Here is a 27330-nt window from a genome sequence, read left to right as displayed (position 1 = left end):
ACTCTCTATTTTGGCTCGGTTACAATCTAGCAGTTTATGAGTTCGAGCCTTACATCAGGCTCTACGCTGATAGGGCAGAGCCTGCTTAGGATTCTCTCTCCCTCTCTGTCCCTCTCCTACTCATATGCGTGTATGCATGTGCTCTGTCTTTCTCAAAAAAAATTTTTTTTTAAAAAGTAGGGGCACCATGGTGGCTCCCTTGGTTAAGCGTCCAACTTCAGCTCAGGTCGTGATCTCACGGTTCGTGGGTTTGAGCCCCGCACTGGGCTCTGTGCTGACAGCCAGCTCAGAGCCTGGAGCCTGCTTCGGATTCTGTGTCTCCCTCTCTCTCTGCCCCTCCTCCGCTCACTCTCTCAAAAAAATAATAACATTAAAAAAAAAAAAAAGTCACAGTCCTTTAAGAGGAAAGGCCATGATTGTTTCTATTCTTTAGGTTTTATTTAAAAAAAGAAAAAAAGTAAAGTGCATCTCATTAAAAAAAATATAAAACCCACATAAACTCGGGGCCCCTGTGCTGGGCAGTTTCCATAAACCTTAGGCAAGGTGCGGGGGAGGGACTCTGGGGATGATTGGGCTTAGGCAGGAGTCAGGTGGATGTGGCAGAGAGGGACCCAGATTCGCAGGCTGGGGTGGAGGAAGGCGGGCTTCGGAGAGGATGGCGCGCATCAGCATAAACTCTCCCCTGGGCTTGCGCTGCCCCCTCTCGCACACGGCCACAGCCTGATACAGGCTGGAAAGGCCCAGCAGGTGAGTCGGAGCCCAACGCCTTGTGAGGGCTGCAGTGGCCGTGTGGCCCTCCGGTCCCTGAGGCGACGGGATGATGGCTGATGGGTCGGCCAGCCGTTGAGGCAGGCTGCACGGAGCCCGAGCCGGCCCCTGCCTTGGCAGTGACCAAGGGCAGCCGGCGGCGGCAGGCGAAGGCAGAAGGTGGAAGAGGCTGGCTGGGGAGGGGTCCCAGCCCTGTCGCAGACAACCACTCTGGGTGAAGCCCCACCTCCGAGGCCGTGGGCCGGGGCCACGTACGCGCACGGAGCTCTGGGCGTCTCCTCCTCGCTCCTGTTTCACATTTTCAGTTGCTTAAACAAAGGGCTCAGTTTACACAGGGCGCACTGTCCTGCCCACCTAGGCAGGCCCCGTCTTCGGCTGGGACCTCGGGGCCGCGGCTGGGGGTGGGAGGCGGGAGGCGGGCTCGCCCGTGGCTCGCTCCGTCACCCCGGGGGCCCGGGCCACAGTCGTGTTCCGCGAGGAGCGGAGGCCCGGCTGAGCCCCTCGGAGCACGTAAGGGCCTCTGAGGCCGAGGCGGACTCCTCTAGAAGCCGGCTCTCACACCACGGAGTCCCGGATCTCGGAGCCCAGGCGGACCCGGGGCCGGGGGCACGCCGGGGACACCTCCACGAAGCTGTCCTGGATGCTGAGTGGCCTCTTCTCGGACTCGGTGAAGACGCGGGGCCCCGGGGGGCTGTCCGACAGGGTCTGGTAGCCTCGGTGGTCGAGAGGCTTGCTGGGGGGGCCGACGCCATTAAGCGGCCGGGTCTCAGGGGGCAGCGCCGCAGCGCGCGCCTTGGGGTGCACGCTGGCACACTCCCCCTGCTTCAGGAAGACTTTCATGCCGCCCCGGTGCCGGTAGAGGAAGAATAAAATCAGGAGCACCACAGCGAACACGAAGAGTGTGCACATCACCAGGAACTCGGTCCAGTAGGACCTGTCCCCCCCCCAGCTGGCCTTGCTGCCGGCCGGCGCGCTCACCCGCGACGTGCTGACGACGACGGGCGCGCCGCCGCTCCGGTCCACGATCACGTCCTCCACTACCTTCGGGCAGTAATTGGCCACCAGCTGCCAGAAGCCCTCCTCCAGCGACCAGCACTGGAAGAGCCCCAGGTCCTGCTGGCTGCCCACCAGCAGCAGGTCCCCGCTAGGCAACACGCGGCACGAAGCCGAGGCGTTGACGGGCGCCCCGTCGTGCAGCCAGAGCCGGGTGGCCAGGTTGGAGAGCAGGGGGCAGGTCAAGGTGTTCACCGTGTTCGGCTGCAACTGGACCTCCTTGCACGGCTTCTCGCCTATGGACAGAAGGCGCCCGGGGGGTGAGGCGGGCCTGGCATCCACGGCGGCCCTGAGCTCACCCCACCTCTCCCGGGACCGTGATCCTTGTGCCGTGATGGAGAGCCCTGTGGGCTCCGAGTCTGGGACGCCGACGGAGGAAGGGCGTTTACGGCCACCACTGCCCGCAGGAGCCGTCTCGGCGGACCTGGCCCCCACCTCTCCGCTGTGGACACGGCAGCTTACCTGTTAGCACAGGAGCCTGGAGCCTGGCTGAGGACGTATTGCAGAGGCCCCTGGCGTCCGCCCCCTCAATGTCCTGGATCCACGGCCTGAGGACCGAAAGACAGTCTGGGATAGGCCAGGAAGCCACCGGGAGCCCGCGCCGCCCCACCCCCACTGCAGCCAGGCCCTCACGCGGCCCTGCGGCCCAGGCCTGCCCAAGGGCCTGGGGAGGGGGGGGGGGTGCTCGGGACCGCCAGGGCCCAAACACGAGTAAAAGGCAGGCAGTTTCCCGATGCTTGTTCCCCACCTGCAGGTTCTGGGCCAGCACCTCCTCTGTTTATATGTTATTTATTTATTTATTTTATATTTTTATTTATTTCTAGGAGACAGAGAGACAGTGTGAGCAGGGAAGGGTCAGAGAGAGATGGAGATACAGACTCCGAAAATAGGCTCCAGGCTCCGAGCTGGCAGTCAGCACAGAGCCCGATGCGGGGCCTGAACCCGCGAACCGCGAGACCATGACCTAAGCGAAAGTCGGACGCTTAACCGACTAAGCCACCCAGGCGCCCCAATATATGTTATTTATTTCAAATAAAAGTTACCGTAACACTTCCCTGAATTACAAAAGCAGTATGAACTTTTAGGAAACATCGGGAAGGACGGCTGGATCTATATGCATGGACCTGGCTCTCTGAAAGCAATGCACAAAACACTGACTTGTTTAATAAAACATAATAAAAAATATAAGTAGTTCTTAAAAAAAAAGTCATTCTTTGTTTTAACTTAAAAAAATTTAATGTTTGTATTTATTTTTGAGAGAGAGACAGAGCATGAGGTGCGGAGGGGCAGAGAGAGAGGGAGACACAGAATGTGAAGCAGCTCCAGGCTCCCAGCTGCCAGCACAGAGCCCGACGCGGGGCTCGAACTCACAAACAAGGTCATGACCTGAGCCAAGTTGGACACTTAACCAACGGAACCACCCAGGGGCCCCTTGAAAGTCATTCTTGATATGCCCAGAAAACCTAAAAAACTGAACCAGTACAAAGGCTAAAAACACTACAGAAGCCACACACAGTCCACCGCCCGGTGACCTTGACAGGGAGCATTTTTGGCACGTCTTTCCAGGTGGACATACGTGTCCTCACACGTGATTCTCTGAAACACAAAACTGGCACCCAGGTCCATGTGTGTGAAGCAAGGTCACTCCAAGGGGGATAGATTCCATTTTTATTTAAAATACATGTAGGGGCGCCTGGGTGGCTCGGTCGGTTAAGCGTCCGACTTCGGCTCAGGTCATGATCTCGCACTCAGTGAGTTCGAGTCCGGAATCGGGCTCTGTGCTGACAGCCTGGAGCCTGGAGCTGCTTCAGATTCTGTGTCTCTCTCTCTCTCTGCCCTCCCTCACTCACGCTTTGTCTCTGTCTCAAAGATAAACATTAAAACATTTTAAAAAATAAAATAAAATACACGTATTTTGGGGCGCCTGGGTGGCTCAGTCACTCAGAACTTCAGCTCAAGTCATGATCTATCAGTTCGTTGAGTTTGAGCCCCATGTCGGGCTCTGTGCTGACAGCTGAGTCTGGAGCCTGCTTTGGAGTCTTTCCTCTTCTCTCTCTCTCTCTCTCTCTCTCTCGGCCCCTCCCCCGCTAGCACCTCTCTCTCTCTCTCTTAAAAAACATTAAAAATTTTTAAAAAGTGAATAAAATAAAGTACACGTACTTTTATTTTATGTATAGAAAGATCTGAGAGGGTATATATAAAAATCTCCCTGTGATTCTATGTGATGGGATTAGGGATAGTTTTTGTTTATGCTTATCTCCACTTTTTAGGTTTTCTATATGAACATTTTACTGATTTAGTTCTCTCTTGTAAAAGCAATTTTTAATGGGTTTTATTAACGGATTGCTGCATAGCCCTTAGTTTTTGTTAAAAAACAATTTACACCCCGACACACAATCTCCTGCAAGGCTTTTCACTGCTGTGACGCTTCATATCTCACCAAATGGGTGAGGCAAACCTAACTTATTTCCTAAACCAGAACACTTCTGAGACTCAGAAGGGGAGCTAATTAATAATCACACGGAAACAGTGGATACGAACGAGGCTGACTGGAAATTCTAAGAGGGCCTATGGAACGGGGCGCCTGGGTGGCTCAGTCGGTTAAGCGTCGGACTTCAGCTCAGGTCACGATCTCACAGTTCGTGGGTTGGAGCCCCGCGTCGGGCTCTGTGCTGACAGCTCGTTAGCCTGGGGCCCACTTCAGAGTCCATTTCTGTCTCTGCCCCTTCCCTGCTCACGCGCTCTCTCTCCCCACCCTCAAATATAAACATTAAAAAAATTGAATAAAATTGAAAAAAAAAAAAAAAAAGAGGGCCTGTGGAAGGGGCTCTGAGGCCAAGGGCACAGGGAGGAACTAGAGGGAGGGCCCGCGGCAGCTCTCACCTGGAGGCCGCCTCAGGCTGATAGAGGCTGACGTGTGTGCAGCGGGAGCCGCTCCAAGCACAGTAGGGGTCCCGGGCGAGGACACAGTCCCCACAGCTCTGGTACAGGCTGCAGTTGGCCACGGGCACCTGGACTACGCCCGAGTGGGAGGCGGCGTAGAGCAGTCCCTGTACAGACACGGGGGGGGGGGGGGGGGGGGGGGCACGGGCGGCCAGGGCTCCCCTCCCACAGCTGCACCTGGCCCCCGTGCCCACCGGAGCCACTCCCCGAGGGGCTTCCTCTCACTCTCCCGGGGCACCCCGCTTTCTGCTGGCTCACACCATGAGCCTGGAACTTTCCATCCTGCGGGTGCCGGGGTGCGGGGAGAAGCTGGCTGCGGCCCGCATGGCAAGAACCGAGGGGCACCTGCATGTGCTCCCCGCGCTGCGCCCCCAGCTCACCCTGGCGGCGTCCAGCAGCAGGTTCTGCACGGGCTGTCCCGGCGAGAAGATGTGGAGCTCCTCGATGATGTGCACCCTGGGGCCCAAGCCCACCGCCTTGTGCAGCCGGCCATCGCCTGGAACACAGACAGCGCTCAGGCCCCCCGCCCCGCGGCCGCGCGCCCCCGGGCCCGCCCCGCCGAGGGCACCTACCAGTGCCCAGGAAGACCACGTCGTAGGTGCGGTGCAGGCCGGACACGCGGTGCACGGCCAGGCGCTGGTAGCGGGCGCGGGGCTGCAGCAGCAGCAGGCGGCTGCGGACCTGCCCGTCCATCAGGAAGTGGTCCTTGAGGAAGTTCAGCACGCGGTCCGGGAGCTGCAGGGACGAGCTGATCTTCCTCTCCCGGGCACTGTCAGTGATGCACTGAAGGGCAAGGCGGCGGCGTGAGGCCAGGGCCACTTAGGGCGGGGACTGGGGGGACGCCACCAGGATCGCCGGGCCCTGCCTCCGGCGTGCACCACGGGGCCACCCGCCCACCCCTCCACGGCCACTGTGTGTCACCTGCGGCGCTGCAGGGAACCAGCACGCTGATCCGGAGGCCCCGGGGCGAAGCCTGGATGCGGGGCGCCCAAGGGCCCTGGCTGGCAGGGTTCCGGTCCCTGCCCAGGCCACTCGCCCTCCCCCAGGCCTCAGGAAGCAGGCCACGCTTCTGCTCCCTCAGCAACCTTCCATCGGTGCTCAAAGGAAGCCTAGGCCAACCAGGGTCTCCTAGCGCACAGGGCATGTGAGCGCCTACGATGGTGACAGCTCGGTGACACCCTTCCTTGGCTCTGCTCCCCCCTCTCTCTCTCCCAGTCCCTCATGGTGCTTCCTGAGGTCACCTCCCTTAGGAACCACCAGCACTCAGATCCCTGTTGCAAGGTCTGCCTTTGTGGGGAGCCTCTCGGGCTGGACGGAAAGGCGATTTCCCCATGGCCGGGCCGCTCGTCACCCAGCAGCTAGGTAAGGAGCTCACAGCTGAGTGCGGGAGAGGCCCAGGTGCAGGGACAGTTACAGAGCGTGTACTACGTGCCCCCCCCCAGACAGGGTTACAGCCTTCTAGCCACAGGTAACCCGGCAAGACAAGCAGGCCTGGGCTTTCGTCCCCACGTTCAAGATGAGAAGCCCAGGGATCCCAGCACGGTGTGGGGACCCACGTCCTCCACACCCCACGTGGGTGCAGAGGGCGGCACTCACCGCTCCGGGCCGGGGCGTGGGCACGGGGTGGGTCACGGTGTACCACTGCTGGGTCTCACGGTTCACCTCCTTGTAGAGGCCGTCGAATGCCTTCTGCACGTCCTTCATGGTGAAGACACAGACTGCAGAGCCCTCCGTGGCCCCCCGGTGCCTACAGTGGAAATGGCCAGATTGACCCAGAAGCCCCGGGGCTCAGTATGAGGCTGGCTTAGCCCCAAGGCCGGCTCTTGGGCCCCAGTCCCAGCCCCGCAGGCCCCCCACCCCGCACCGTTCCATCCCTGGTTAGGGCCCCGGGGGCCATACCACTGGGAGGTGAAGACCCCATAGAAGACGGTGTCCCGCCACTCCTGGGGGCTGGGGCTCAGCGTGAAGACGTCCTGCAGCACGTTGAACGGGAAGCCGTCGTCGGGCCGCGAGCACAGCAGCTGGGCCTTCAGGAAGGACGTCCAGCGCTGCTGCAGGACCCGCTCGCCGCCCTCGTCACCCTGGGGGAGGGAGACAGAGACCAGGCTCAGCTCAGGCACAGGCTCTCCCCGGTGGTAGTGGCAGCTGACACGGACCCCAGGAAGGGCAAGCCAAGGCTGGGGCGGAGCTCCATTGAAAAGCAAGAAGAGAAGCGCCTGGCGGGGGTGGGGGCTGGCGGGTAGAGGGGTGCTCAGTCGGTTAAGGGTCCGACTTCAGCTCAGGTCATGACCTCAAGGTTCGTGAGTTCGAGTGCCGCACTGGGCTCTGTGCTGACAAGTGCGGAGCCAGCTTGGGATTCTCCCGCCCTCCCTCCCCAACTTGTGCTGTCTGCCTGTCTGTCTGTCTGTCTCTCTCAAAATAAATAAAGAAACTTTAAATATAGAAATCAAATAAATCTAATCAAATCAAGAAGACTTGAAGGCAGTGTGCAGGAGGCCGGCTGAGTAATCGATGGCTCTCTTGCTGTGGAAGAGCCAGAAACAGAGAGGGCTCTGTCTACACGCAGGGCAAGTGGTCACGATTCCCAGCAAACACCTAAATACCCGCCTTACAAGAGAACTCTTGCTTGTAAATAGTTTTTTAATAATAAGATACATATAGGGGCGCCTGGGTGGCTTAGTCGGTTAAGCGTCCGACTTTCACTTAGGTCATGATGTCGCGGTTCATGGGTTCGAGCCCCGCATTGGGCTCTGTGCTGACTGCCAGCTCAGAGCCTGGAGCCTGTTTCAGTCTGTGATTCCCTCTCTCTCTGACCCTCCCCTGCCCACGCTGTCTCTCTCTCTCTCTCTCCTAGAAATAAATAAAAAACATTAAAAAAAAATAATAATAAGACACATATATATTTACACATATATGGAAAAAGGAAACAGATTACCGAGGAGCAGTCTAAAATGTTAACAGCGTGGTCCCGTGGCGAGGCAGCAGGGTCATCATGCTAACAGTCTGCATGCAGCTGCTGCCAGCCTAAGAGCTTCCCGCGGATGGATTTTACCCCCGCAGCCTCGCTGAACAGATGCGGACGCTAACTGAGAGGGCGCGGGGCTTGCCCACTGTCACAGGACCAGTGGGGTTTGCACTGAGGCAGCCTGGGTTGGGACTATGCTCTTTTTTTTTTTTTAACTTTTTAAAATGTTTTTATTTCTGAGAGAGAGAGAGAGAGAGAGAGAGAGAGAGAGAGAGTGAGCAAGCGAGCAGGGGAGGGTCAGAGAGAAAGGAAGACACAAAATCTGAAACAGGCTCCAGGCTCTGAGTTAGCTGTCAGCACAGAGCCTGATGCGGGGCTTGAACCCACGAACCGTGAGATCATGACCTGAGCCGAAGTCGGACGCTTAACCGACTGAGCCACCCAGATGCCCCGGGACTATGCCCTTGATCGTGACGGTACGCTGCCTCTTTACCTTATGAGTGATTTCTGTGCACACTTTTCTGTATTCCCACATTTTCTTAAATAGGAAAAAAAAGTAAGAGCGACTTTCATTTAAAAGGAGAGAGAAAGAAGCAGCTAGCCAAAGCTGCCCTGCTGGAGGACAGGGGAAGGGACCTCCTGGCGTCCCTGACCCTGTACCCAAGGAGCCTTCGGGGTCTCCGGGGCGGCCCGCCCCCCTCACCTTGCAGATGCGGGCGATGCGGGACACGATGGTGTTCTCAAAAAACTCAAACTCCTGGCCAGTCTCACTGAAGAAGAAGTAGATCTTGTCATCGTCCCCTTGCGAGCTGCCCAGGCTCTCGGGAATGTAGGCCGAGGCCACGAACGCCGGGTCTGTGGGGCCAACGCGGAGCACGGAGTCAGCCCGGCCCGGAAAGCCCGAACAGGCGGGGATTGTTCTCGGCCCTGCAGGGAGAGCGCGCCCCTCCCTGGGCTCCGGGATTGTGAGGGGGGGGGGGGCGGGGGGGAGGACTTCACCTTGGAGCCAGTTGAGGGAGCTCTCGGTCTTGGTCGGGCGGACGCTTTGGCTCCGGGAGATGGCCGGGTCATTGCCTTGGAAGCTGCTGACTGTGCCAGTGTATAGCTCGCCGTCTGCCAAGAGAACATTCCCATGGGAATGGCCCCTCGCTCGGCCCCTTCTCCCCACTCAGGGCCCGGAGTGACCCCGGCACTGCCCATCTGGCCTGAGGTGGACAGGGAAGAAAACGGCAACTGGGAAAAGCCAAAGCAAGGGCCGCCGCGGGGCGCTCTGGGCTCCCTGGGAAGCAGCATGGCGTGAACCCACCAGCTCAGGCGTGGGCCCCCCGCCCCGCCCCGGAGCCTCCCGAGCCCCTCCTGCCGCTCTGGCCCCAACACTCACCAACCACCAGGGCCGTAGACTTGAAATTGGGGTCGAACGGACAACGGCCCTTGCCATCTTCCAGGAGGATGTTCCCCGCCTCGTCCCGGGCCAGAGTGAAGTTCTCCACACTCTGCAGGGAGGGAGACGGAGGAGCTCAGGCGCCCACCTAGGAAGGCGAGGGCCTGGAGGGAAAGGAGGAAGGCGGCCCCGGAAGGCAGCTCCGTGGGGGGAGGGGGGGAGGGGGGCCACCCTCATCTCGTCACCTCTGCACCCAGGGCACATGCTGGCACCGCCCAGCAGCGGCCCGCTGCGGGGGGCCCTACTGGCCGCCGTGGCCTCAGAGGAGACGAGACGGGACTCGAGGGGGCAGCAACGTGATTCACACCCACACGTCTGACTCCAAAGTGAATGCCGCCACCACCACACACCCCCCACCTCAAAATGGCACCCTGTGCCGCAGGGGTGTGTAAAGCAGAAACACAAGAGTGTGTGCAAGGAGGGGTGCACGAGGCGGGCTCCGGAGCTGAGGGCGGGGGACAGCTAGAGGAGGCGAGAGGGGGTGTCCTGCGAGGCCAGGTGTTCACAGGCACCTCTCCTCCCCCGCCCCTCCGCCACAGGCGAGCGGACGTGGGGCGGGGCCCCGGGGCCTGCCCCTGACCGTGCTCGGGGCTGGAGGGCAGCTCAGGGGGCGGACAGGGCACTCACGATGTAGGCGCACAGGGGGCTGAAGGCTGCTGTGCCGCAGGTGAACAGGTGGCTGCTGTTGAGCGGAAGGAGGATCTTGATGTAGTTTTGACAGTCGCGCTGGGGGAGGAGGGAGGAGGCCGTCAGGCCCAGGCATGCCACCAGGGGGCACCGCCAGGTCCCCACGACCAGTGGGGGGGGGGGCGGGATTGTGGGGAGAGCCTTAGCTCTCCGGTGCTCCTCAACTCCCAGAGCAAAAGAGAACCCAGCAGCCTCTGGGGCAGGGGAGACTGAGGACCACGAACGGTGTGCGCCAGACGGGGGCTCTGCTAGATGTATGTTCCAGAAACTTCTTTTCAGCCTGAGAGTGAAGGCACAGAATGCCTCCCTCTGGCACTGATCCCTGAGGGTCTTCTTCAGAACCTCAGTGGAAACCTCTGATCCTCCCCACCCACCCCGCGAGGAAGCCACAGCCCAGGGCAGGACCCTGGACCCCAGACTCAAGGACCGCCTCTGCAAGCGTGTCTCCAGCCAAGCATCTTATCGTTTCCCAGAAACTTCCTCCTCTCGGACCTTTCACCTCTCTGGCTCTTCAGGCTCCAGAGCTCGCCGACAGCCCGACAGCCCCGACTCCTCTCTCATGCCTCACACCCCCCATTTCCTGTCAGGAAAACCTGGTGGCTCCGTCTTCAAAATACATCCGAAATTTGACCGTTTCTCACTCCCTTTACTGGAACCACCTGGTCTGGTCTCCCTCGCTCTGCCCCACAGAGACCACTCTCCACCATGGCAGTCAGAGGGACTCTTCCATTTTTTTTTTTATTTTAATGTTTATTTCATTTTGAGAGAGAGAGAGTGCTAGTGGAGGAGGGGCAGAGAGAGAGGGAGACACAGAATCCAAAGCAGGCTCCAGGCTCTGAGCTGTCAGCACAGAGCCCGATGTGGGGCTCGAACCCACGAACCGTGTGGTCATGACCTGAGCTGAAGTGGGACACCTAACCAACTGAGCCACCCAGGCGCTCCCCCTCTGCCTTTTAAATAAACTTTTATTTTGAGAGAGAAAGAGAGAGAGAGAGAGCAGGGCAGGGGCAAATAGAGAGAGAGAGAATCCCAAGCAGGCTCTACTGTCCATGCAGAGTGTGACACGGGGCTTGAACCCATGAACCATGATATCATGACCTGAGCCGAAACCAAGAGTTGGACTCTTAACTGACTGAGCCCCTCAGGAGTCCCCAGAGCAATGCTTTTTTTTTTTTTTTTTTAATGTTTTATTTATTTCTGAGAGAGAGAAAGAGACAGCATGAGCAGGGGAGCATTAGAGAAAGAAGGAGACACAGAATCAGAAGCAGGCTCCAGACTCTGAGCTGTCAGCACAGAGCCCGATGCGGGGCTTGAACTCACAAACCGTGAGATCATGACCTGAGCTGAAGCCGGATGCTTAACCGACTGAGCCACCCAGGCGCCCCCAGAGCAACCCTTTCAAAACTGATGCCACCATGTCACTCCCCTGCCCAGCCCTCTGGTGGCTCCCCAAATACCTCGCTCAGAAAAGTCCAGTCCTGCCCCTATTCCAGGAATCTCACAGCCAAATCCCTCAGCAACATCTAGTCCTGACCCAAATGTCCCGTTCCTAATGAGATGTGGCCTGACTACCTGTTCAAGTGGCTCAGTTTTGCCTACTGTTCTTTCTTCCTTTTCACTATTACATGCCCAGTGTCTAAAAGTACTTGGGCACAGGGGCGCCCAGGTGGCTCAGTCTACTAAGCGTCTGACACTCTTGATTTCAGCTCAGGTCGTGATCTCATAGTTCGTGAGTTCGAGCCCCATGTCAAGCTCTGTGCTGACAGCACAAGGCCTGCTTCTGATTCTTTCTCTCTCCCTCTCCTGCCCCTGCCCTGCTCATGTTTGCTCTCTTTCAAAATAAATAAATTTAAAAAAGAAAAAAAGGGGAGTCCCTGGGTGACTCAGTCGGCTGAGGGTCCAACTTCGGCCTAGGCCGTGATCTCACTGTTCCTGTGTTCGAGCCCTGCGTCGGGCTCTGTGCTGACAGCTGAGAGCCTGGAGCCTGTTTCAGATTCTGTGTCTCCCTCTCTCTCTCTGCCCCTCCCCCGTGCATGCTCTGTCTCTGTCTCTCTCTCAAAAATAAAAATAAACATCAAAATAAAAATTTTTTAAGCAAAAAAAAAAAAAAAGTACTTGGGCATAGACTACGTGCTTAATAAATAACTGTTTGTCAAATAAAAGAAGTCAGGGGCAGTCTGGACTTGAACTTGTGTCTCAGCTCTACTCCAGTGCTGTTTTCCCTTCACCTTAGCCACCCTCTGCTGCAGGCAGGGTGGGGAGGTCTCTGGGGATAGTGGGGAGTCCTCCAGGAGAACTCTCAGGCTGGACGAGACCCTACACGCAGTGGTCTGGCCAAAACCACACCAGGATCTGTCCGAACTGCTCCATCGCGCCATCTGCGGAGGGCTCCGGCTCCCCCCCACCCAAGCATTGCTCTTGCTGGAAGTGGACATTTATTAGGCACCGAGTAGGCGCCAGGTGCCTTATATGGATTAGCTCACTGAATCCTCACAGCAAGACCTGAGATCATCATCATCATCATCATCACCACTTTATAGGTGGAGACACTAAGGCTCAGAGAGGCAAACCTACTCATTCAAGGTCACAGAGATAATCAGGATAGGGCCAAACCCAGATCCGGCCAGGCCATGTCGGAAGCCTACGCCCTTTCTCTCACAGCTGCTCCCACACCCTCCCTCCGTGCTGGGTCCAGTGGACCACTCTCCAGCCCTCCTTCAGCCCAGGTGGCCTCCAGGGGCCCGCTCACCTGTGGGTCCTTGCCCTTGAAGCTGCACTGCTGCTTCCTGTCTGCATCTGCGCTCCACAGCAGCTGCGGAAAGAGAGAAGGGGGGTGTGGGGGTGGGAATGGAGGATGCGCCCAGCACCAGCACCGCCCCCCCCCATCTGCGTCTTCACACCCAGGAGGTCAGTCTTTCTATTTTCCCCTCTGCCATCCTCTGCCCAGCCCGGCCAGCCCCGGGCATCATCTCACCTCCTGGTACTCCCCGTCTGGCAGGAAGCTGGTGCTGCTGTTGAGAGCAAAGAGAGCCTCTCGGGCACCCACGTACAGCGTTCTGCCGTCCCTGCTCAGCAGAAGGGCTGTGTAGTTGGAAACGTTTTCAGCTTCGAATCTGCGGAATGGCCGCTCTTCAGAGCCTGCGAGAGAAAGACGGACATAAACCTGGGGGCCACACCTCCCATGAGAAACCTCTTCCTCTAGGACAAGCCAATCTGAAGGTAAGTGGGGGCAAGGGGCTGGAGACAAGGGCGATCAGGTTTAAGGGGGACCAGCATTCCTGGACTCGCCAACATTATGTAAGATACAAATGCCCAAAGATAAATGTACAAGGACATTTGTTACAGCACCATCCCTGTTAATGAAGAATCAGAAATAACCTAAGTGTCCAACCACAGGGGACTAGATGAAAATACATCACTATTAGCACTCCACTCGATGGAATACGAGGCAGTTGGTAAAAAAAGATGTCGCCTTAGAAACACCAGGAAAACAAGCAAGCAGAAGCATACAAGAAAGGCATGGTCACGTAAGAAGCCGATGAAAACGGGAAGTGATGGGTTTTGAGCACGTAACAGAATAAAAGAAAGGACACCGAACACCTCCTTGGAGTAGCATTAGACCCAAGAAGAAGGATCTATAGGGCACAGCCCACCCCTGACCCTACAGCAAGCCTGATTTAAAAAGGCAGAGGGAGGGGCACCTGGGTGGCTTAGTAGGTTAAACGTCCGACTTTCCCTTAGGTCATGATCTCGCGGTTCGTGGGTTCGAGCCCCGCGTCAGGCTCTGTGCTGACTGCCAGCTCAGAGCCTGGAGCCTGTTTCAGTCTGTGACTCCCTCTCTCTCTGACCCTCCCGTGCTCACGCTGTCTCTCTCTCCTAGAAATAAATAAAACATTTAAAAATAAATAAATAAAAAAAAATAAAATAAAAAGGCAGAGGGACACAAACATGGGGCACTGCTCTTTACCTCTTCACTCCCATTCAGTCAACTTGTGGAAGATTTATGATTATAAAATAGAATGTAAATTGTCACTGACCTTGACCTCAGAAACTTGAATGTACAACAGACACACCACGATGCTGGCTGCCAGGGGAGTTAAGGGAAAAGGGCCGCAAGATACCGTCAGTGGTTAACGGAACAAGACGCTGAGGCTCAAGTATAAAATTTTTCGGGGCGCCTGAGTGGCTTAGTCGGTTGAGCATTCGACTTTGGCTTAGGTCACCATCTCGTGGCTTGTGAGTTCGAGCCTCGCGTCAGGCTCTGTGTGGACAGCTCAGAGTCTAGAGCCTGCTCCCGATTCTGTCTCTGTCTCTCTCTGCCCCCACTCATGCTCTCTCTCTCTCTCTCTCTCTTAAATGAAAAGAAGCATCTAAAAATTTTTAATATAAAATTTTTCTTTAAGTTTATTTTATTTCTTTTTTAGTAACCTCTACCCCCAGTGTGGGGCTCGAACTCATGACTCTGTGATCAAGAGCCACCTGAGCCAGCTGGGCACTCCTAAGGATAATATTTTCAATTACAGAGGTAACCCGATACGGTGGTAGAAAACTATCTGGAGGAGGTGGGGAAGGGTAATGGGAGTGATAGGGAAAGCCTTATTTTTCTCAGCAGGCGATCGGTAAAACTAGACAAGCCAAGAAATAGTGCTGTAAACACGTAACCACGTGGAGGAAACCAATGTCTTAACAAAGAGTCTAAATGATGAAAAGTTGTTCCTTTCTCCGGGCCTGGGGCGGGGACGACAGGCATTTGCTGCTTTTCACGGTAAGTAAACAAATTATGAGCATGTATCCCGGATATAAACCTTAACTATCTTTCACTGTTATAAAATATGCAACAAAAGGAAAGATTCTAATTATCTACCACTGAGTGAAGATGAAGGTTATAAAACAGTACATCTAGTTAGATCCTATTTTTTCTGGGAAAAAATATAAACAGAAAGAAAAAAACAATCCAGAAGGATGAATCATAGCTGACAACTGGAATCCCTAGTGGGAATACAGGTAATTTTTTTTTTCCTTTTTACTTCTCATTTTCGGATTTGACAGCGAGCGGGTTCCTCTCCTACAATGGGAAGGAAATAAGAAGAAAGAAACGCATGAACCAATCCAACCAGGGTACCGTTTGTGCTTTGAGTGGCTCATGGATTTGAAGAGAAATTATTCTAAAAATTCTAAGCAGCTGATAAGAAAAGAAACACAGGCAGGAGTCAGCCGCCTGCCCCCGCTCAGGTATGGCCTAACTGACCAGTCGGTTATGACCACGCGCACAAACATCGTCTCATGAAGCTGAGGAAGCAAAAAGTGTAACATGCCCAACAAAGCAGTTGTGAAGACGGCTTCACGTGCTTTCACAGGGTGAGTGTTTTTACATACCGCCGGCCTGGTTCCACAAAGGGCGAGAAAATAAAGAAAAGAACGTAGTGAAACATAAGCGCTAAATTCAGGAGTAGAGAGAACACACGCATCTGAAGAAAACATCTAAGTCAGAAAGTAAGGGCATAGTCACGTAAGCAGGTTCTGAGAGATCTTCACACAGCTACTAGGGATGGGATGCACATTCAGTGCTGAGCCTCCTGGTGGCTGGGGAGAAAAGGGAAATGAAGTTACCTTGTCCTCACTGTCCAAGAGGAGGAACACAGAGCAGCCTTTCTGGAGAAACTAAGCTTTTTGCCTCACCACTAACGCTGAAGGAAGCCCTCAGGTGGGATGTCCTTGCAAAGCTCATGGGACACGAGATGGATAGCAGCCCGCCAGCAAACAAGATGACAGAGTTCCCAAGGCCACTCCTCACAATGGCTCCTGGCGAGGGAAGTCCAGAATCGCACGGGACTCTAGGTTTTTTGCCTCAAACTCCCAACTCCTCACCACTTATCGGCAGTCTACACACTGGGAGACCCAAAGAAAGTTGCTAGTACTAACCCCCCACTTCTCCCAACCACGAAATTTCCAGACATGACGGGGACCAATCGTGCTGCCAGGATTGTGCGCTGATGAGCCTTTGGGAGTCTGACCTTCCCACACTCCGCTCCTAGGAAGAGTCACCCCACTAAAGGGACCCGTCCCAGCGGCCGGCAAAGGCCTGCTCCCCCTCCCGGGGGGGGGGGTGCAAAATCGCCCAGCAGGTCTGACCTCTGGGTCCAGGCCTGCCCGAGAGGTGCTGCCACCGCTGACCTGGGATGGCCTGACAACGTGCAGTTCTACGAACTGATTCCCGAGGACCACAGAGAGCGCTCTATGGGTCCCCTGTCAGGCGGCGCCGACGGCCTGACCTTTATGTAGTGGCCTCATACATGTCATGGGGATAAGGAAGAAAATACAACGCCCAGCGGCCTCACGAGGAGTCGGAGAGACGGAGGGCAAACGTCTTCCACATCCCCTCCGCGGTTTTCTGAAAGCAAGAGCTGCCTCAAACCCCCCAGTGCTTATCTGGCCTGGCAGGAGGCGCATTTCCCCGGGCGGGGCCTGGAAGTCTGGGCAAGAGGCTGCACTTGGAATCCGTCCAGAAACACAAACACCAAAGGTCAGAGATAAGGTTGCCGTCCAGGTGGCACCTCGGCCCCGCTCCGGCCCGGGAGGGAGTGGAAATCTTGCCAAGGGTCACGTAGCCAGCGCACAGCCAGGGCCCCAGCTGCTGGAGAACCGCCCGGGCTACCCCTCCAGTGCTGTGGGGGACACAGTCGTGCAAATGGCAAACAGACGGCAAATGCCTTGACGTGTGGGCGAGGGGCCCCTTACACCGTACATTTCCCTTCTGGGCAGTCTCCTCCCTGGTCCCCCTGCCCTGAGACTCTCTCACTCAAAGCCATGGTGTTCTGAAGGCCTTGCTTTCCGACGGTCCCCCACTTGCCCTGTGGACTTGGCCAGGGCTAGTCAGTGGGGCTGCCTCCCCAACCGAGAGTCTAGACGAGACAGAAGTGAAGAGTACAGACTCAGGGGCGCCTGGGTGGCTCAGGTGGTTAAGCGTCCGACTTCGACTCGGGTCATGACCTCACAGTCCACTGGTTCGAGCCCCGCATCGGGCTCTGTGCTGACAGCGCAGAGCCTGGAGCCTGCTTCGGATTCTGCGTCTCCCTCTCTCTCTGCCCCTCCCCCGCTCACACTCTATCTCAAAATTAAATAAACAATAAAAAAAAAAAAAAAAAAGAGTACAGATTCAGGAGTCAGAGACCTGGGTGCCAATACTGCCTCTGTCACTTAGGAGCCAACTGCCACCAAGACCAGCCACTTAACATCTTGGAGCCTCACTCTCCTTATCTGGAAAATGGGAATAATAATCCCTTTCCTCATAGGGTTGTTACAAGAAGAAACGAGACCGTGTGTAAACAACAGACATAATAACCCACATCTACTGAGAGCTTTACTCCCAACAACCCTGCACACTTCGGCCGAGTGTTGGCATGGTGTCTGGCACACAGTCAACACTTGAGTGGATCAAAAACAAAATCCAAAAGCCCTGCAGGAAAATCCAGCCCAGCGAGAGGAGCGGGGCCGTTTGGGAGAGCCGGGCCTCCCTCGTCCTCGAGGTTAAAAACAATTCAGGCGAGGGCTGCACCCGGTCACGTGGTGTGTGTGTGTGGGGGGGGGGTCTCACCAGGGACCATCAGCTCTGAAACGGGCTGGGCACGTGCTGTGTGCATGAGCTGAGCCCTGCCCGGCTGCCTGGGGTCACCTCCAGAGTCACTGCACAGACGTCTGCGTGTGCCCTGCCTGAGCTTGCCCGCATGTGTGTGTGCGCGCGTGTGTGTATGTGTGTCTGCGCACCCAACCGCAAGGCTTGTCCGTGCTTGTGTGTTTGCTCCGGGCTGCTTTTGGTGGAGGGGTGACTGGGAGGGTGTTTGTGTGCTCCATTCCCTGGGAGTGTTAACCATACCTCAGGCTCCGTCTTAGCTTCCAGGTTGCTCTCTGTGTGGCAAAGAGAGCGTCCTGTGTGTGCTCCTCGGCTGCCCGCGCTGCTCGGACAGCCCCCTCAGCCTCTGCCCAGCGGGATCGGGGCCGGACGGAGAAGGCTGAGGCTGCCTGAGGCTGCGGCCCATTTTCCTGCACGGGATCAAACCTCTCCATCCACCCCGGGCAGGCCGGAGCTGGCGGCTCCTCCAGGACTCCGGGAAGGTAGGATGTTGGCAAGGGCAGGCTGGACCGGGCGTGCGGGCACCGCTTGCAGGGCCCTGTGCGCCCCCCACTCCGGGACTCTCAGCAGGAAGTGATGCGGGAACGACTCAGCCCCCAGCCCCAGCTGGAGTTTCTTCCCTTCCCGGTGACTCAGCCGGAAGCCTGGAGCTCTCAGGTGAGACAGGAACAGGGTTCGGCACCGTCCCCACCTCCCTACGCGGCCCCCGCCAGCGAGCGGCGGCAGGGCCGTGACTCAGAGCACCACCCCGTCTTTCTCTCCACGGCGGCTCCTGGCACCACCGCTGATGCTGACCGGGCGCTAACATCCTGCCCTCCACAGGCCCCGGCAGGACCAGGCCAGAGAACACCAGCTTCTCTGTGCAGTCAGGGGCCGGGACGGTGCCCGCAGTGCAGGGAGGTGGCTGGCTGCCCCTCAGCCCGAGTCGCAAAGTCCCCAGAAAGGGGTCCGGGCCCCGGACGAGTCCCCGAGAGCCTCCTAAAAGGCTCTGCAGGAGCAGCTCCTCCCCCAGGGCGTCACACTGGACCCTTGAACCCACTTGTACCCGCGGGCGCACCACCCCTAGGGCGGGAGCGCTGACTCCGCAGCAAACCTGGGCACGACGGCCGCCCTGGGCGCACATCCTCCTCCTGGCACACCGCCCGAGCGCTGCGCCCGAGCAGCCCGATGGACCGGAAATGACGGGCCCATTGCTGTCCCCGGGCCAGGGCCGGGGCAGAGTCCCCAACCAGGGGAAGAGGGGCTGTGTGCCAAAAGGTCTCCCTATGCCGAGGTAACCGAGAAAGAGGTAAGAAGTCAAGGGAGCCCAGCCTAGAAGCATCCCGTGTCCCTGGGGCAGGCACACCTAGGGAAGCCCGCTTCCCCAGTGGCCGCTGCGTGGCTTCAAGCAAGTAGGCCATGAGGTCCTGCTGGAATCACCAGGCGGCCCCTAGCCCCTTAAAGACACCCCCCACCCCCGCCCCCGCCCCCTTGGACCCATCCAGCCACCAGAGCCCTAATGTGAGCAGCCAGAACGCGACCTCCGCCAGGACCAAGGTCAGCTCCCCCAGGCCGGGGCTCAGGGGCTGGCTTTTCCCCAACACCCCTCTCCTGACTGCTCAAGGGTCTGCCTTCCTCCTCCCAACGAAGCTGGGACCATCAGCTAGAGACAGCAATTTCCCACTGCCTCCCCATCTCCTCAGAGGCCACGTCCCGTGTCGTCAACCTCTCGGCCTCTCAGGAAGCAGGTTTTCTCCTTCCATATTCCTCCAAGAAATCTGGGTGCCTGCCTCCTCCCTGTCGCAGCCAAACTCCTGAAGAGAAGGCTCAGCTCCCCCTCGCCCCCTGACTGGGAGCCAGGCCTCAGGGCGCAGTCATCACCTCCGCAGCCCCCCACCGTGTGGAGGTCCCCTGTTCCCCAGGTGTCGGCCACACCGGCCTCAGGAGTCACTTCCTGTCTCCCTCACAGTCCTTCGGGGCGCCCAGGAGCTAACTTCCCAGAGCACCCACTAGGCATTTAGTTGGATCAGGACATACGATCCTGGCAAGGCTGTTGTGATGTCGGTCCCACCATCTGTGGCTTTCAGGTGAGGGTGACAGGTGACGGGACTGGCCGCCGGGTCACAGAGTGTGGAGCTGGGATCTGCACACGCGCCAGCAGCTCTAGCGTCTGTTCTTAGCCTCCCTTCCGCCCCTCCAGGCTTTCCCCCTGACCGCTCCTGTTCCCTTGGCCTCTAGATCACACGCCCACGCCCATCGCTGCAACAATCCGGACACTGGCAACCCCCAAGTCTATCCCCCCTATGATCCTTGCTCCCACAGTCGAACCAGGCCACCCACCCTTTCCCACCGGGGACACGGCCGCAGGCTCCTAACCGGCCCTGCCCCCAGCCCGGCCCCCATGCCGCAGCCAGGGGTCTCTCTCGGAACTGTCGCGGTCCCGTAGACGCTCAGCCGTGCCCCGCTGTCCAAGCCCTCGCCACGTCTCCCCCCCCCCCCCCCCCCCCCCCCCCCCCCCCCCCCCCCCCGCTTCAACCGAGCGACACCAAGCTGCAACTCAAGGTCCTACGTCTCCACGCTCATCTCAGCTCAGCCAGCCCCCCTGCCTGGAACGCCTTTCCTTCTCAACTCCTCCTCATCCTCGGAGACTCAGCCGGGTTTCACCTCCTCCAGGAGGCCTTCCTGAAATCCCCGCTGGACGAGGGCCCCTTCCCTGCCGGCCATTTCCTTTTCACACCTCACAAGGCGTCACCGGTCACACCGTCCGATGACGGGCTCTGTGCCAGTCTCCTCCACCGAGCTGAGCATCCTGCAGCTTGGGATGGTCTTAGTCATGTTTTGATCATCTGGCCAGGCAGGTAAGGCCCAAGCTGTTCAATGAGCATTTGACTGAATGAGTGACTGGCGATTGCTAAGTCCCCATTTGGGGTACTCTGGTCCAGGCAGGGGCCCTCGATTCAACGAGCTAGAGGTCCTGAAGCCTCTCGCTCTCAAGACTGCGTCTGAGAAGCACTTGCTCCTTCTCGGCCCCCTCCCCAGAGCACTGACCACTCAGTCCTGCGAGCTCAGGGCCTGCCCGGACAGAAGTGTGGCGGCTGCGAAGTGCCACAGGGAGACCGGAGAGAGGCCACAAGGGCTGCATAGGGCCCCACGGTGCCCACGTGGGAGTCCTGACTTTCCTCACTGACCGGCTGTGCCATCCTGACCAGGGACCCGGCATCTCTGACAGGGAGCCCTCACGGCAGCTGCTGGAAAGCCCGAATAAATGCAGCACGTAGAGGTGCTAAACCCCGCTCCCAGGTTAGGGGGTCACAGTCAGGACTCGCCCCACGCACCCCTTCCTACTGCCTTCCTTCCTCCCTACCCCTGCTCTGAGTAAACACCCAGCACTCTGGCCACCACAGATGCCCAATGAGGCAGGAAAGAGGGGACGAGGGCAGGTGCAGCTGCAGCCCCCTGGAGGCAGGAGTCTGCCGAAGAGGCGGCTGCCGCTCAGCCCCGGGTGCATGTCGTTAACTGGAATGCGGGCCCGGCCTTGCCACATCTTCAGAAGAGCTGGAAAATTGGATTTTTACTTAAAATTTCCGGAGTTTAAAAGATCAGCAGCTAATTAAAATTCCCTACAACACATGGAGGCCAAAGAAAACCTATCTTCAGGCTCTGGCTTGCTGCCCCCCAGTTTGCAAACCTGTGTCTCAGACGTTTGCCCCCCAGGACACAACGGTCGTGGCCAGGTGTGCTGAGGGGGCCGTATCTGCAACTGTGGCCACGCCATCGGTGGCTCAGCTCGGCCCCTTGTCCCCATCCAGGGAGTGACCTCAATATATCTCTTCACCAGACGGAAATACATAACCTATCAGTTATTCCAGGGCTGAGCCTGGGCCATTTTGCCGCCTTCATACACTTCACAACCGAAGCTCGAGGCAGGTGTTCTAAGGGAGGGAATGTGGTTCTTGAGTCGCAGAGCTGTGGCCCAAGGCTTGACCCGAAACCTTTCCAGCTGCATGCCCCTGACGATGTGAGTTGGCGTTCCAGGCCCCAGGCCCCTCGTACGTGCAAGATGGCTCAATGCCACGTCCGGTGCCCGGCACACAGTGGGTGGGGGCTCCGTCCTGGGAGCACTCATCAGAGGAGTTGAGAGGAGGCCAGAAAGGAGGCGAGTCTGCTCACCTGGCCCCTGTTTAAGAGTTACTATAAACTGAGGGGTTTCTGTTTACCGTCCCCACTGAAAAGCCCTCACCGCAGGCCGCCAACCTCTCTGACCTCTACTGTCAAGATGGTCTTTTCAGAGGAGCCACGAGTGCAGACCAGAGAGATCCCACGGAGAACAGGTCAGATCCCAGAGGGGGCAGAGCCATATGCCTTGGACGAAATACTTCACCTCTGAACCTCAGCTGCCCTATCTATAAAATGGGGATACTATCACCTACCGTGCAGGTGGAAACAAGAAAACTAAAAGCCTGGTGCCCACAGTAGCTCTATACACATTACCTTACCTTCTACCTTCTGGACGCTAAAGTCTGCAACATGCACGTGGGGACGCCAGGTGTGCCACCTGAGGGCGAGGGAGGGGTCCTGCCCCATACTGTGGAGATGGCCTCTATGGGACCTTGCGCTTCTGTCCCAAGACAGCTACCTCCATGTAAGCCACACTCCATCCTGGACAGAGGGGGGCCTGGCAAGGAGGAGGGGTGGGGGGGAGGGGGAGGGAGATCCTCTACCCACCAGGGAGGGCCCTGTCAGCAGCCTCCCCGCCCATCCTGAGCACCCACGGCAGTGTGGAGGTCGGGCCACGGCCTCTAAGAAGGGGACAAAGCAAGAGTGCTTGACTACCTAACCCGAGTCCAGCCTTTTCTCCAGGCTCTGCATCATCCTGCCTCCCTCGTGCGGACGACGAACGGGCAGGTGCCTCCGGATGTGCCCCCAAAGTTGTGCAAGCTTAGAGTTTTGCTGGGCTGGCATAGGGGCATTGCGACACTCAGCCGCGTGTGGGTTAGGCACAGGGCAGAGCGGAACTGGCGAGGGGCAGGGTGCAAGGAGAGGTGCGGTCCAGCCCCAGGCAGAGGACGCTCTTGGAGAAAAGCAGAATTTCAAAGAGCTGAACCAGAAGCCCTTGAACAGAGCACTCCGTTCAGTTCAGCATCCTGGGGGCCAACTCGCTTCGTCTCCCACCCCACAGCCGGAGCGGGGGGGGGGGGGGGGGGGGAGTGGGGGGGGATCTGCACTATCCCTGACCTGGCGGCAGAGGGCTGCCTGTAGGCAGCGCTTGGGGTCCACCAAACCCGATGCAAATAACCTCACCAAGCAAGGCAGGCGGGGAATTTCCACGACGAAGAAGAGAGGCCGTTACCGATTTACTGGGGACACAGCACGTGCCAGGCGTCCTGCCAAACGCTTTCCATACATTATTTCACGTAATCTGCTCAGAGCCCGTGAGATGGGTCCTGCCGTTAACGCCTAGCTTGCCCCAGGTGGTGCAGCTGCGAGGCTTCCAGCCCGGCTATCAGCACCCGCAGGTACAGTTCTTTCCACTTGGCTCTGAAGGGCCACGCTGCCGCCGCCGCACAGGACGCAGCTGAAGACAGAGGCTGCCGGGAGGCCACATCAAGGAGGGAGGCCGGTAACCAGCTGGCGCTGGGGGCCTGCACTGGGGGCTTCTCAGCACAGCCGTGACCTTGGTTGTCCGCTCCAGGGTCAGAGGGCAAACGGCCGATCTGTGCCGGTGCCCAGTTCCCCAGCTCAATGGGGGTTTTGCAGAGTGCCGTCTGCAGGCCTGTGGCTTTATTTCCAATCTGATTTGGAAAGCCCTGTGTCCAGACCTTTGCAGACAGGCACTTCTGGGGCAGGGGGAAATTAAGAACTCCTTTTAATTGCCCAAATAAGGGAACTCAATAGTTCCCTTTGCACGAGCCAAAGGAGCAGGCTTGCTTTGTTTCTTTCCACATGGCCAGGCTGTGAGGCGCACGGGCCTGCAGCGCACACACCCAGGGCCACGATTCCCAGCGGGCACCTCTCCTCTTCGGAGCCTTCGGCCCCGGAACTCCAGAACCGCCAGTTTCCAGCACGACAGAACCAAAATTCTGCACACTCCCTTGAAGCGCTCCTTCCATAGCGACGAGCAACTTCCTCATAAGGTCTCTCTGCCCGTCCAGCTGGCCCCGGGGCCCCTGGTCCTCCTCCTCGCCCTGGCCACTGGATGAGACCACAAATGGGGGATCCCGTCCTTGACAGTCCCAGGAGTCTGCTGCGGATCACCAGTGAGGAGGGCTCCGTAGGGAGGACCCCAGTCATCACCCGGATGCTCCACTTCTAGGGATTTGGTTTCAAAGCATAGACACAGGCCGCTGTCCCTAGGCATCCGGGCCCTGGGGAGCCTGGGTGGGAATTCAGCGGGGGAGGGCGGGTAACAGCGGAGGGGGGTGCCATCTCTACTGCCATGCCTCTCTCCCTGTTCCGTGAGGGAGGAGCTGTGGGCCCTTATGCCCAGAGTCCCCATGGTCACCACGGGCCTACCCAGGATAGGCACACGGCCAGGAGCATCTAACAAGCCCCCGGAGACGAGGCAGGAAACTGCCTACAGCCGTGCTCGGAGTGGGAGTCCGTTCGGGCACCAGGGCGTTCCTCTCTGCGGCTCCTGGCCCTCAGTGGGGCATCAAGGGCACAGGAGGAGACAGGACGTCTAGGGAGGCAAGCACTCCGAGCTGTGGCGCACATCAGTACAGTGTGGACATGTGCTCACAAATCAGGTGTTGAGGTGCTGCTAGACTACTCCAGGGTGTTGGGGGGCACAGAAAAAGAGGTCCCCTCCGGGCGGACACAACCTCAAGAACACAGCCGGTCTTCTCTAGGATCCGCAGCCTGGAGAGCAGAGCATCGCCCGCATTTCGAGGGCCCCCGAACCTCACGGGAGCACCTTCCTGCACTGCGTCTGCACCAGTCCGAACAGGGGAACCTGCGTCTCCGCCTTCTGGGAGTTCGGACACTAACACACGGATCTGGCGGGGTGGGACACAGACATCCAGACCAGAGCACCGAGTGCACTCGTGCAGGGGTGCTGGTGTGTGACAGGAGCCTGGCAACAGTCACAGATTTGTGGAAGTGGCCCAGGGCCCAGAGCTCTGTGGGTAATAGCCACCAAGTGTTCTAGCTGCTCTTGCGAGGCACATTCTCCGGTTCCCCCTCTCGGCTGCCCTCTGAGAGGTCCCCATCCGGTTCCGGAGCTGCACACCAGGCCTGCTGCAATTGATCTGGCTCTGGGAGCTACGCTCAGGGCCACGAGTGCAGTCCATCAGGGGACTCGTTCCCGCTTTGTCCAAGGATAAAGGGAGCTGTGGCCATAACCCGAAGTGGCAAGGCCGTAGGCCTGGATCCGGATACACCTGCTTATCCTCACTTAACAAGACAGAGCTGGGGCGCCTGGGTGGCTCAGTCGGTTAAGCGTCCAACTTCGGCTCAGGTCACGATCTCGCGGTTCGTGGGTTCGGGCCCCACATCAGGCTCTGTGCTGACAGCTAGCTCAGAGCCTGGAACCTGTTTCCGATTCTGCGTCTCCCTCTCTCTCTGACCCTCCCCTGCTCATGCTGTCTCTCTATCTCTCAGAAATAAATAAAAAACATTTTAAAATTTAAAAAAAACAAAAGACAGAGCACCCAAGGGACCGTGGTCAAGCACCGCCCCCACCGCAGGTAGTCACCTGGCTCCGTGCAGCGTGTACAACAATGAAGCCTGTGCCTGACACCTAACAATAATGACAGCTAACACTGAGCGGTTTCTATGTACCAAGCCCTGTCCTAAGGACTTTCCAAACATAAACTTATTTAAACCTCACAACCATGAGGGCTGTGCTATTATTATCCCATTTTAAAGATGAGAAAATCAAGGCCCAGAAAGGTTTAGTAGCTTGCTCAAGGTCACATGGTTGCTCAACAGCCGAGAAGAATTTGCACCCAGGCTATCTCCCTGATACCATCTTGCAATGTTTCACACAGGGTTACTGAAGGCTATGAGACCCTGACTCAGTCTACCCGCTGATTATGCTACTCTTCTCTGCTCTACATGGAATGTTTTCAGGCGTGGAGATGCCGTAAAGAGAAGAAAGTCTGGTACACTTTCAACCTGTAACCTCTAATTTATATGCCTTCTATTGAAATTCTTCCAGTGTGACAACTGACAAGTTAAGGGGCTTGGAGAAACAACATCTACTGAGCCCCTATAAACCTTGTGCCCACATAACTCACCTAGTTTCACGAAATCTCCAAGATAACCTTGCAAGGGACCTACAACTGTGCCCATTTTGCAGATGACATAACCCGGGCACAGGGAGAAGGGAATTACTTGGCCAATAGTAGAAATGAACTTGGAATCCAGGTCCCTCTGATTTCAAAGAGAAGTTGGAGAAAAAGCAGATCAAAGTGGGTAAGAGGAGGGAAGAGCCATGGGCTGGAAAGGGAGGGGGCCACTGAAGCAGGTGTGAGCACCAGGTGAGGGACCCCACCCATGCGGACGGTCCTCCCCGAGCCCGGCAAGGAGTCTCTGCCTGGGTTTGGGACTCTCAGAGCTGTCCCCATCCCTAGATGGCCACTCCCGGCCCCAGAGGGTTCCCACCCAGTTCAGGGCCGGGACTGCGCGGGGAAGGCCGGGGTGAAAGGCTGGGAGGGGGGCCGGCCCCCCGTCCCGCGCGGCTCAGGAGTCCTGCTGCGACTTGCTGGGAATACCAGAACCCCAGTGTTTATGGGACGGCAAGCACGGCCCCCTCTACCCCGCGACGCCCTCGGGGCGGCACAGAGGCTGGCTCTGGTCAGCATCAAAGGCAAGCAGATGGGCAGGCGGACCAGCGGGTGGCCAGCCCTGGGGGGGGGGGGAGGTGCGGGAGAGCGAGGGGGTTGGCGGGGGGACCGCCACCCCCTGAAAAAGGCACCCTACCAAGGGGCGAACTGGGACGACAGATCTGGCGAGGGACCCCCTCCCCGCCCACCAAAAGAAGGGAAGAAAGGGGCCCGCGGCCCCACAGCTGCCCTCTCCGCTCTCTCCCTCCCCGCAGCGCTCTGAAAGGAGGAGGGGTCCTAGTGGACCCCAAGCCTCCGACAGGCCCCCTCCTCCCTCCCTCCTTTGTCACGGCAGCCTCCGCACGGGCACCTCCCGGCCGCCCCCCCTCCCTCCGACCCCAGCCCGCGGCCCCGAGGTGTTGCCCCCGCGCTCACCCAGCGGCAGGCTGATCCGAGGGGCGAGCGCCCGAGTCGGCGGCGGCGGCGGCAGCAGCAGCAGCAGCAGCAGCAGCAGCGGCGGCGGCCGGGGCGGCAGCGCTCTCCGCGGGGCGGGCGGGCGGCTCCCCCGGCCCATCTCAGCGCTCCGGACAGCGGGGAGCGACGGCGTCCTCGGGGCTCCGGCTCAGGTGGCTCAACTAGACTCGCGGGTGGCGGCCCCGCCTCCGGACCTGGGGGGGGTGGGGGGCGGGAGCTGAGGTCACGTGGGCCGCGACGGCCGCCGCCCGCCCCCGGCCCCTCGGAGCACCCGCGAGCGGAGGGAGGGGCCGAAGGAGGAAGTCGGGCGCAGAGCCGGGCCTCTCCCGCTTTGCTCGCGGCCCGCCCCGCCCCTCCCCTCCCCTCCCCTCCCCTCCCCGCCTCCCTCCCGGCGCGGGAGGCCCGAGCGGAGGCCGCGTGCTGCGCCCCTCGCCGTGCGCCCCGGGGCGTGCTCCTCGCGCGCGCCGAGCAGAGCGGCCCCCCGCGGGCCCACCCGCGCCCCGCCGCCCGGGCCCGCCGCCGCCGCCGCCCCAGCCCCTTCCGGCTTTCCCGCGACCCTCTGAGCGCGTGAGAGTGGGAAAACGCGTGGGGCTCTCCCTGGGCGCCTCCCGAGGGTCGAGCCTGG

The 27330-nt window shown here is 58.5% G+C and overlaps 1 protein-coding gene and 1 long non-coding RNA gene across 3 annotated transcripts; one reads left to right on the top strand and one right to left on the bottom strand.

Annotated features, from left to right (window-relative positions):
* Window positions 1-396: 396 nt before the first annotated feature.
* Window positions 397-26884, bottom strand: SEMA4B (semaphorin 4B). Its single transcript, XM_039257347.1, has 14 exons — window positions 26667-26884; window positions 12832-12995; window positions 12607-12669; window positions 9798-9896; window positions 9111-9222; window positions 8729-8842; window positions 8433-8584; window positions 6664-6845; window positions 6361-6511; window positions 5337-5547; window positions 5145-5260; window positions 4705-4871; window positions 2284-2369; window positions 397-2057 (listed from the first exon to the last, which is right to left on the bottom strand). The coding sequence occupies exons 1-14, from the start codon at window positions 26803-26805 to the stop codon at window positions 1324-1326; spliced, it is 2490 nt and encodes an 829-aa protein (XP_039113278.1). The 5' UTR covers window positions 26806-26884; the 3' UTR covers window positions 397-1323.
* Window positions 17676-21621, top strand: LOC120248892. 2 transcript variants are annotated; one of them, XR_005532699.1, is made up of 5 exons: window positions 17676-18144; window positions 19436-19553; window positions 20140-20324; window positions 20506-20746; window positions 21467-21621. It is a non-coding gene; the product is annotated as an uncharacterized LOC120248892 (long non-coding RNA). The 2 variants fall into 2 exon arrangements; XR_005532696.1 differs by having other exon boundaries at window positions 17677-18144; window positions 20506-20766.
* Window positions 26885-27330: the final 446 nt, after the last annotated feature.

The sequence above is a fragment of the Hyaena hyaena genome, unplaced genomic scaffold (genome assembly GCF_003009895.1).
Source record: "Hyaena hyaena isolate Hyena2069 unplaced genomic scaffold, ASM300989v1 scaffold_13, whole genome shotgun sequence".
NCBI classification, from domain to species: domain Eukaryota; kingdom Metazoa; phylum Chordata; class Mammalia; order Carnivora; family Hyaenidae; genus Hyaena; species Hyaena hyaena.
This window is presented reverse-complemented; position numbering and strand designations above follow the sequence as displayed.